At 37.3% G+C, this 11,373-nt stretch overlaps 1 protein-coding gene, 1 long non-coding RNA gene and 1 pseudogene across 2 annotated transcripts in view; 2 read left to right on the forward strand and 1 right to left on the reverse strand.

The window, feature by feature from the left end:
• The first annotated feature begins 1,719 nt into the window (after positions 1–1,719).
• LOC138049547 (uncharacterized) lies at positions 1,720–8,072 on the forward strand. The gene is made up of 2 exons (XR_011132400.1): positions 1,720–1,842; positions 7,375–8,072. It is a non-coding gene; the product is annotated as an uncharacterized lncRNA (long non-coding RNA).
• On the forward strand, positions 2,756–6,356 carry LOC138050084 (uncharacterized; annotated as a pseudogene).
• Positions 8,073–9,510: 1,438 nt separating the features above from the next.
• LOC138048411 (uncharacterized) overlaps positions 9,511–11,373 on the reverse strand; it is a 4,330-nt gene continuing 2,467 nt past the window's right edge. Inside the window, exons 3-4 of the mRNA XM_068894607.1 lie at positions 10,165–10,718; positions 9,511–9,928 (exon numbers count right to left, since the gene is read on the reverse strand). Of these exons, the coding sequence (XP_068750708.1) occupies positions 9,522–9,928; positions 10,165–10,718 (961 nt within the window). The 3' untranslated portion in view covers positions 9,511–9,521. The remainder of the gene's footprint in view (positions 9,929–10,164; positions 10,719–11,373) is intronic.

The following is an 11,373-nucleotide window of genomic DNA, read 5'->3' on the forward strand; positions in this document are numbered from 1 at the left end:
GGTTCCTGGAAAACCCAATTTACTACCAGTTCTACAACTCACCAGTGGGAAGATTGTTTACATTACTTATTACCATGAAGAGAGATAGCTTTGGATTTTTCAACAATATATCCCTTTAATATAACCGAAAATCATTCAGATAGTGAAAACTTCAAATTTATGACCCATTTCGTTCACTTTCATGCTTGTCAGCATTATGATTTGCTATACTTCAGGTTCACATGTTCACAAGTTTGTTTTTACGTCTCATAGATGTTCAGATGTTCAATTACAAACTCTGTTTTGAATGATCACTCTACTTTATTGTATAAATAGTTCACCCTGAAGTCTAAATAGATAAAATTTGTTTCTGAGTAAATGAAATGAAACAAAAATGTAGTTTAAGGAATGGAGGCAAATAAAACAAACCGTGCCATTGTCACTGCCTCCAAAACAGCAGATTAAAAGCCAGTTTGATAAAACAGCAAAGATCCACCCCTAACCTTGGGCTCATTTGACAAGAACTGCTAAAGATGATGAGATGCTTATGTTTAGGACTTGCACAAATTGTGCCCTTTTTTAATTAGGCTCAACAGATTTCATGAGCAGCGTTCCAAGACATCACATTGTCTTCATTGGTAGGACAAGACGTGGAAAAGATCTTTTCATCGCTTGAAAAGTGCAAGAAGCAGATTGCTAATCCTATGGAATAGCATGTTCAACAATGTACATGTGCTTGATTACGTCAACTTTACCACAAAATATATTTACAAATTATAACAAGTTGTAAGAATCAGAATGTGGGCACTAAACATGCTGTGGTTCCTTGTTGGCAATCAGAAGACAATTAAAATACTGATTTTAGACCGACATGACAATACTTGAAGTCAATCGATGAGATGAGAGATAAAACCACAATACAACAATCTAATGGTTTCACTGTGAAAATGAAGTACCACAGATATATATGTGGTATAATAATACTTCCTTTTAGGAAAATAGCTTCGGGTCAATGTATACTGGGGAAAGTCGTTGTCAGAAGGCTCATATACACCGATAAGAAATCAGATAATCATTCAAGTGTATGAAAAATTAATGATAATTAGGTTAAATTGATTGAAAATAAACATGCAATATAAACTATACATTACGGAAGACAGCGAACACACCTTCGTGACTAAATAGCTAGAACCAGGGCTTTCATTAAACCTTAGCTCACTGGATTTTAAGGTAATCAAATGTCTGTGATGCTACGGGTGAAACTGTGTGCAATGGCTGTTTCCAAACTGTTTAAAAATCACAGCCTCGAGAAATAATAGCCGTCTATAAAATTGCATTGGTTTAAAATAACATGAAATGAAAAGAAAAGCAAGATTTCTCTGTCATCTACCGCATTCTCGTTGCTCGTGCATTCATCCATCCGTATTTTTGGTTTCTTAAAGCAAAGTTTACAGCTTTGGGTTCCCCCTTCGTACTCCATTTTGTTTGTTGGAAGTTGTCGTACCCAGATTTCTCTCACCTTATTCTTTGCCGCCATTTTGAAAAAATTTGCATATTTGTCCATCCTTGATCACGTGATCTGCTGTGTGCCAGGGTCTTCTCAAGACCCGCCGCCATATTGAAAGCCGAGAAGACCCTGGGAACGAGGTTGTCGACTCCATTTTCCCAGAAAACGTGGGTTCCGGTCTTATTACGTATGCTTGAGTTTAACCGGAAACAAAAAAAAGAGAACCGTAAACAGTAGAAATGGCGGGTTGAAAGTGTTCGAGAAACAAGAATTTTAGCCTTACACACAAAGAAACTGGAGAAATGTTCATTGGCTTGCTGTAAGAGCAAATGAAGATGAAACCTCTGACGCTTTCGGTAAGTGTATTTTTAGTGTTTCAGCGTACATTCCATCGTTCAGAATGCCATCGTGCAAGCAACAAGATCGACAAATTTTTTGTGGGAAACGACACAAATGCCCTCTTCTACTACAATTTCATGCTTCCGTAATTCTGAATGGCTTCGACAAGACCTTATTCCACGGATTTCTCCTCAAAGAGACTGATGTAATGTTTTCCCACGGTACTTTTGCAACAGCAACAGTAATCACGCGTGGGAAAATTCCCGTGCGGTATAAGACATAATTCAAACCTCGTCGTTTTATTATTTTGTGATTTATATATATTTCTGAGGTAGAAAAAATCAAACAGCACTGAAATTAGTTTTAGATTTTGAATCTCCCTCCAAATTCTGGGGCTTCCGAATTACTTACCGACTTCCTGTAGGACTGTCATTGTTACGCAAGCGGCCAATCAAAAGTCTCTCAACCAAGAAGCCCGAGGACTCTGGGTACGAGATTGGCCATGTTGTTGTTGTTCACTTCACATGTGTGATGTGTTCTATGTCGTTTTTCAAGTCGCCGTTAAGCGGCACTAAGTTGTTATCTCAAGCTCTGGAATAAATGTGTTTTTTTTATCTTGCGAATAACAACGACGTCTGGATTTGTTGAAACTCCTCGGGACGCCAGGTGTGCGTACGAGGCAGCCACAAGAATCATGCAATATGATCGATGGTTTCGTTTCCCAAAGCCTCAATGACAAGTATTCAATAGTGATATAAAAAACAGCATTTTTCCATCACACAAAAAAAACACATGATAGCTGGTCTTGCAAACACAGTAAAGCCGCCATTGCCCGATTTCATACGTTGGGAATCTGGAACCTAGTTCGGTGGTTTTTGCCGGACGGAAGTGGCGCGCCGGTGGCGCCAATACTGAATTTTATTCTCGAAAATGGCGGACAGAAGTAGCAAGAAAACATCAGGGTGGCACTGGAACTGTGCGAGTGCACTGTGCAAAAATAATTTCCGTACTCAAGGGGTCAGGTATTTTACGTTACCATCTGATCCTGAACTTCAAAAGGGCTACGCGAAAGTTCTCATGAACGAGAATGTAAACTGGCGGAAACATGTAATTTGCAGTGCCCACTGGAGCAAAGGAAGAAAATCCAAAAACCAATTGCCACACGTAGTTTGTACTCAGGAGTATGCTGAAAAAATAGCGGAGGAGTACTCCAAAAAACCGACTATCGAGCTGAAACGAAAACTTGAGAGGGCAACGAGAGTGTTATCATCTAATGCAGCATCTAAAAATAATTGTACTCCCAGAAAAGCCCGTGCGAGTAGGACACCGCTTCCTTCACGTCCTGCTAAAAAAAGACGAATGTTACCCGAGAAACTGGAAGCAGAAAATGCCAACTTTAAATGTCAAGTTGAAAGATTAACAAAAGAACTCGACGAGAAAAGGAGGTGTATCGACAATTTGCAACAAGACCTTACAAAACTTCAAACAGAACTGAGTGCTAATGCACACTATTATCAACAACAGTTAACTGCAAAGACAACGGCAATGGAATTGAAAGAGTTTACTTATGAAACCCTCAAAAAAACTCTCCCAAAAAATATTTTATATGACTGGATTAACAATAACTGAATTTGATTGTCTGTTTGAATGTGTGCAACCTTTCATAGGTGCAATGATTTATCCAGATTGCAAAGAAAGTGAAAGCACATCACATCTAAGGAAGCTGGACAAAAAAACAGAACTAGTATGCTTTTTATCAATGTGCAGACATGCCCTACATCTTAGAGTAATGGCATGGATTCATGACAGGTACCATAGTACCAGCTCATCAACAATGTCAAGGATATTTGTTGGTTGGTGTATGTTTCTAAGCAGTGTCTTTGAGGCTATTGGTATGACCCCTCTGACTGGTTTTTTGGACAAATTTGTGCCAAAACAATTTGTTGAGGCAGGATATTATGATACTGCACTCATTGGTGATGCAACAGAAGTTTGGATTTCCCAGTTTGAGAATTATGATTTGAACAATATCACATTCTCTAGTTACAAGAACCATACAACAGGAAAGATATGTGTATGGACAGTCCCTGGTGAAAATCTTCAAAGGATCTTTAAGGATCTTCAGAGATCTTCATAAAGATCTTTTGAGGATCTTGTTAAGATCTTTGTGGATCTTTCCTGAATGTTACCAAGGATTTTTTAAAAAATCCTCAAGGATCTTTATTACCGGGTATTTAAAAAGATCCTTTGAGGATCTTGTTAAGATCTTTGTAGATCTTTATGAATCTTACCAAAGATCTGTAAGGATCTTCAATAATCTTACCAAAGATCTTCAAAGATCATAATCTATCCTTGAGGATCTTATGAAGATCTTTGTGATTATTTTGGGTATATTCAGTGTTCTTACCAATGATCTTCAAGGATGTTTGTGGCTCCATTAAAGAACCATGATTACTGCCAATTATGGCTTTGATTCACCTCACGGTTAAGATAAGTGCCAGGATGTCATATGGAAAATCTGAAATATGCTAATTTAAAGTGAATTTGGAAATGGCCAATTCCTATTTACAACAACAACAACAACAACAATATGGCACAAACATCATTTTAACTTTCTTTATTTGCATAGGTGTGTTTATTATTGTCAAAATCATAAAAAAATGGAGATTAAGGATACAATAATGTAGGGCTGGAAGCAAAAACCTCGTAAGTGACAATGTTCGGCCAATTTTTAGTTTTGCACAAAACTAGCCCAAATAGACCTTTTTCGCTTGTACATTTTGTTTTCCCAATACAAATCATGTGATAATACTCAGGAGGATTAGTCCTTGTTTTGCTCGTTAAAAAGAGTGCATGCAAGCATGAGTATGTCTGCATCATCATCAATCCAATTTTGATCCGGGTTTATCCCCGTAAACGGGGGTGGCCGGATTTACATACAAAAGAAAAAAGAAAGGACCAATTAACCTCCTGAGTATTATCACATGATCTGTATTGGGAAAACAAAATGTACAAGCGAAAAAGTTCTATTTTGCAAGTTGACTTACATTGCTCTGGTGTTGTTTTTATCCAATTTGAGCTTCTTTTTCGAGAAATAAGCTATGCAAAAATACTATCGGCTTCGCATTTGAAAACAATGGAATCAGCAAAGCAACACCTACCTTTCATTGTTTCATTAAAATTTAATAGCACAAGCTTTATGCAACTGCATGCGTCGGTAGCTCACCAAATGATGCGCACAGCGAAGTACACAACAGCTTGGTGGTTCAAGCCACCGATCAGACTTATTATTTTTCTTTTGTTTGCACAGAGATGTTTCTCTCGTTTTTCTTTTCTTGATTTTCGCTGCGATTTTATCAATCTTCTTTAAATTTAAGTTACATGAGATATGCGCAAAAAATTAAATAAGTAACTCTGATCAGTGACTCAAATCACTGACCTGTCGTGTACTTTGCTGTGCGTATCATTCGGTTGAGCTATCGACACACAGTTATATTAGTTTATAAATGCCATTAAATTTTAATCGAACAATGAAAGGTAAGTGCCGCTTCTCTGATTCCATTGTTTTCAAACATGAAGCCAATGGTATTTTTGCATAGCTTATTTCTTGAAAATAAAGCTCAAATTGCATGAAAAATTACCAGAATAATGTTCTTAAGTTCATTTCCAGTCAACTTGCAAAATTTGGGCTAGTTTTGAGCACTAAAAGTTGGCCAAACATTGTCACTTACTAGGTTTTTGCTTCCATTCCTTCTATTACAGCAGTTGCAACCCCACAATAATTATTCTTTTTTTCCCTCCATTGTGAAAAAGTAATGTAAGTCATCTAATTATTTAATACTATAGTAACTGTTAATATTTGCTTGATAAAGGAACAGTAAAAACCTGAATATACAGTGTAAGAACCAAGTTTTTCCAAGCTACAGTCTGTAGGCTAAGGCTAGGCTACAGACTGTACTCAGGTTCTTCTTTTGAAAATAGAATAAAATAATGAGGTCTTTGTTATTGGTGGGTATGGCCTATTTTGGACCATTTCTGAAGTTCCTGCAGGTTTGTACAAAGCTATGCATGATAAAGAGAACAAAACTAAAGCAACATTAAAACAATGCTACTATGTTGCTGCTGGGAAAACATGGTACTGGTAGAGCTTGTTATATTAAATTTGTGTATTCAGTGTTTGACTAAATTTCTCAAAATAAGAATCCATTTCAAAATTGTAGGCTGAGCCATGACTGTCTTAGCTAAAAACGTTCTTACATGTAAAAGTTCTTATATGTGGGTTCCTGTTTTATTTCTGTACACCGTCATTGCCGTCACTGTAGTTTTTGCAGGATTAGAGTAATTAGAACATTTTTTTCGCTTTGTACCTAAGCTTGGTTTCCTCTGGAACAATGCGATTTAAAGATACATAGTATTATATTGTCTTTTTCCAACCTCTTCAGAAATTCAAGGCAGTGACAACTTGACTACAATGCTATAAAAAGTGCTCATTGCAGTGTTTTAATGGTGGGCTTGAGTACAACTAGCAATGGAGTCTAAAACAAAAGAAGCATATATTTTTTTAAATCTGGGTTCTCATTGCTTACATAACAGAATATCATGGACTTTGGTCACCAATTACAGACCACTTATCATGAAATTTCATGCACCATATCCCAGAAGAAATCTCTGCACTCAATGGAAGTGTCAACATTTGGCTGTTTATGTAGGAACACTCAGATCAGACTCACTGTAACTAAATCAAGCGTTCTTTTGCGTTTTAAACCGGGATAATTAAATTCGATGTGAATGTCCATTTCGTTGGCTTCGCTTTTTGTCGCTTATTTTTCTGAAGGATTATGAAAACCTTCCACTACAAGCTTCGTTATTAGTAAACAGAAAGACACATCACAAAACAATAACGTCTGCACTTTGTATTAATTAAGCTTATAAAACATTACTTGCACTTTAAACAGAGTTAACTGAATAGAGTGTAATGTGAAGTGCTAGATTTCAATCCCATATGAACCATGTGAGCGTTAGCCCTACAAATGGAAATGGGCCCACACAAGGACAGAGAAAAACTCTGACCAGGGTGGGAATTGAACCCACGACCTTCGGGTTAGATCTCCGCCGCTCTACCGACTGAGCTACAAGGTCAGACGGGAGCAGGCCGTGGGAAGTGAAGATGTTAAAGTCACGGCAATGAACATGTACAAGTACAAGGAAAGGTTACGTTACGTTGTATAAACGTAACCTTTCCTTGTACTTAACCTTTCCTTGCGGAGATCTAACCCGAAGGTCGTGGGTTCCATTCCCACCCTGGTCAGAGTTTTTCTCTGTCCTTGTGTGGGCCTATTTCCATCTGTAGGGCTAACGCTCACATGGTTCATATGGGATTGAAATCTAGCACTTCACATTACACTCTATTCAGTTAACTCTGTTTAAAATATAAGTGCTGCACGGCCAACGTTCGAACGTAACCTTTCCTATTACTGGCACTTTGATTTATAGGACAAAAGCCCCTGGAATTAGCATCAAATTGTTTTATCCAACGCTTACCTCCTTAGGTGAGTTATTATCAGCATTTCCTTCCAGTGGACAAGCATTTTACATTGTAAAAGCACTAAATGGACCGTGAGAACTTGCAGTAAACCGAAAAATCGAAATAACTGCCATCTCACTGCCATCGATCTGTAGCTGGTGTGAGCCCGCAATTTTGGTGCTGGCCTAGTGCTGACCAGAGCGGCTCAAGTCCAACAAGATGGCTTATCTTCAATGTTGTTTGAGGGGATCGTTTAAGAGTTTTTCCCGCTGGTTCAAGAACAAACGTCATGCTGAAAAGTGAAGGAAGTCATTTGAAGATCATCAAGTAAAGCTTGCTCTGAGAAAGTTTAAGCTTTAGTAATCGCAGTGAAGTGAGACAGAACGTGCGTCACCCATTGCTCCCACTTCACTTCCGTTTCCAAGTTTTGGACGATGGTTTTCTTCAAATTATAACTGGGATAGATGAGCTGAAGGTCAGGTTACAATGTTTTCAGACTGGACATGTAACTTAATGTTAACTTCATTTTAACTTAGTGCATGTAAATAAGTAAACGATCTTTCATAGAACACACCATTGGTTTATTTGTATTTGATTCATTTTTTGGCTAGACAATGAAGTAATGATCCTTGTATAAAACAATAGCACTTTCTTTAGTGATGTTTTGCGTTCCGGTTCTTGTCACTTAACCCATTGTTATTTAATAAAATTCTAATAAAATGATTCTTTTGTCAGAATATATTGATAAAATCTAATAAGGTACCGTGCAACATAACGCGATTGGGTTTTTGTTTCACTGATTTTTCTATTAATTGGTATAAATAAACTTCTTTACTCCTTTAGATTATTTCTCAGTTTCAACAGTCACAACCTTTAATAACTTTTTGAGACAAAAAAGGTGCAGGACATTATTTAATTGAGGCATCAACAGGTTCTCCCTAAAGCTTTTGAAGACTCCCAAAAAAGGTCCTATAAAAAAATCCCTAAAAGATCTTTAAGATGAGTCCCTTTAAAATCCTAATGGTATTCAAGAACCCCCTTAAAAGATGCAATGGTAACTTATTTATTGCATAATTACTGAGCTCCCCCAAACATCTGCCTTAGATATTTGAGGATCTTTAAGGATCCTGATAGAAATCCCGTTAAGGTCCTCAAGGATCTTTTAACTGATCTTGAAAAGATCTTTATTAAGATCTTTGAAGATCCTTGATAAATCCTCTATTAATCTTTAAGGATCTTTCAAAGATCTTTGGAAAGATCTTTGTAATCTAATCAAAAAGATCTTTCAAAGATCTTCATGACATCCTTGAGGATCTTCACGGATCTTGATAAATATCTTTTCAAGAACAGTCAAAGGATCTTTTTAGGATCCTTGAAAGATCCTCAAACAATTCTCGAGGATCTTTATAAAGATCCTTTGAAGATCAATCAAAGGATCTCCTTAGGATCCATGAAAGATCCTCAAGGAATTCTTTTAAGATCCTTGGAAGATCCTCAAAGAATTCTTGAGGATCTGTAAGGATCCTTACCAAGATTTTGAAACTTATTCTCACCAGGATCTTTGTAAGATCCTCACAGGATCCTCACAGGCTCTGGGGATCTTTACAACTCCTAATTGCAATTGAAGATCTTTAAAGAACTTTCAAAGATCCTCATCTTCAAAGATCTTTTGCAGGTCCTTGAGGATCTTTAAGGATCCTTGAAGATCCTCAAGGATCCTCTGAGGTTTTTCACCAGGGAGTGCCTTGTGGGTTTCTACTCCTGCACAACAGGCCCCCATGAAATTTAACTCCCAGTTTGATGAGACCGAAGTTGTTAAAAATTTTGACATTGCAACTCTAAGAATTTATATTGAAAATTACATTGGCAGGGTTAGAGACTGGCAAATACTCAATAGGTGCTGGCCCAGTGGTAGAAATGATTTATTGGGTTATTGTTTTCAGATATTTGCCCACATTGTAAACATGCTAAAAAAACCAATTGGGCCAAAGGAATGAGTAACAGTTGTGTGAAGTCTGATGCAAAATTGTCTTCAAAAATTACCTCTAAATTATAACACTTTAAAAGCTTTTCAAATGTTCTCAGAAAGACAGTTCAGCAATAACTAATGTTGTAGTTACAGTTATCTCTTTCCACTGATTCACTGATTTGCTTAATTAAACACAACTTTCTTTACCTGTTTTGCCATACGGTAGGTATTCTTCCTAAAAGCTGCTTTCCCAGCTTAGCAAGGTAACTATTCTCTTCATAATGCCATTCAGTAACAACCTCATGCTTAAGAATATGATCTGTAATTTCTTTCATAACATCAATCAACAGATCATTTCTTTTGATGAAAAAACAATTAGAGATTTTTCTTTCTGGTAGGTAAGACTGTAAGAATGTGATCTGTCCCCCCATACAACACATTTGGAAATTTCCCTGAATGACATGGCAGCCAGTGACTTTCTCCAATGGTGTTTCAGCATTCTCTGCCCTTGTCTTTACTTCAACCAGAAATGCTTCTGTAATGCCATCTGGGCTAGCTCCATAATAATCATTAGGATGTCGAAAAAATCCACAGCTTGACACAGGATCACCTTCATATAGGAGAAAATAATGCAACAAATATTAATATTAAGTTGGGTCTTCAGAAGTTTACTCTGGATGACGTTGGTGAATATGGTTCCCCTCTGGGCAAGGGGACATTACAGTGAACTCATTGATAAGTTACAGAGATATGCATCTGATATTTTACATGCCTCCATTGTATGGGTTAACTGATTGCTTGCTTTGCCTTTTTCCCAATTACTAAAAAAATATTCCTGCTACTTACCAGTAAGTTTGGAGAAGCTTTGCAAAGCTTCCTTTTCATAAATATTGCCTCTTTGAAAGTTCTTAAATTTCTTTGGTCTGCAAATGCTTTCATCTACTTTATTATGTATGCAAAACCAAGATGAATCAAATTCTTTGTTTCCATTAAATCCAAGCAGAGATGGCAGTTTGCTAGCAGTGATCACTCCAACACAAGTTGCTCGCCACTCTGAGGTACCCTGAGCCACATCAAGGTACTGTTTGTTTCTTGAACTAGGTTTGACTTCTTTTAACTCTGAAATTTTGACAGTTATGATCTCATCCTGAGACTCTGTAAGCAAATTTAGCAATGTTTGGGTTTTTTCAGGACAAAAGAAATTTTCATTACAGACTGAGTTTGTAGAAATGGAATCATTCTTGCTAATTTCTTGGTTTGATCTGTCAGCATCTGAAGGAACCAGTGCACTGTGCCAGATATCTCCAGTCTCTGCTGTAAACACTGGAATATTTTCATCATAGCTGGGAATTTGCTTTGCATAGTCATGCTCTTTGTATACAATTTTGCTCAAATAAGCACTTCGGTATGAGAGGTGGCAATGTAATCCAGATTGTTTGATTTCATATTTTTCCTATGTCCGAAGAAAATGACTTGATACATCCACCTTGCACTTTGATATTCCATCCGATGCCTTAGCGCCCATCTGTGAAACGTCTCTTTTCAGCCAATCACTTTTGTCTGTACTTAAGTCAACCTTTTTGGTTGTAGCAGCAACCTTTTTTTTCTGTCTCCTTGTCACTTGCCTTGCAGATCGCGCATTTCCAAAGTATTTCAGGCGAATATATGAGAAGCAGCCGTGATATTTGATTTGCTCCCTTTCGTTGGTCTGTGCCATTTCTGTAATTTCTGAGTGCATGTCAACGACAAAAAAAGCTCATTAAAATTTGGCAAATGTTCTAGCTGGAGCAGAATTAGGAATGATTTCCGTACAGGTCCCTACTTCATTATGCATGCAGAATCAATTAATTATTCATTCGCGCTATTGTTTTGTAGAACAATACGTATACCCAAGAGAACCGAATATATACATGGGTAATTTGTACTTACGGGATGAATAAAAACGGATCTCATTTTTCTCTTGCTCCCTCTCTCTCTTCTTTCCCTTCATCGCCCACACCGTTACTCGTTTTTGTCTCAGCTTTCCTCTTTCTATCCCTTCGTCTTGTTCTTATT

Source organism: Montipora capricornis, chromosome 5 (genome assembly GCF_036669925.1).
Source record: "Montipora capricornis isolate CH-2021 chromosome 5, ASM3666992v2, whole genome shotgun sequence".
NCBI classification, from domain to species: domain Eukaryota; kingdom Metazoa; phylum Cnidaria; class Anthozoa; order Scleractinia; family Acroporidae; genus Montipora; species Montipora capricornis.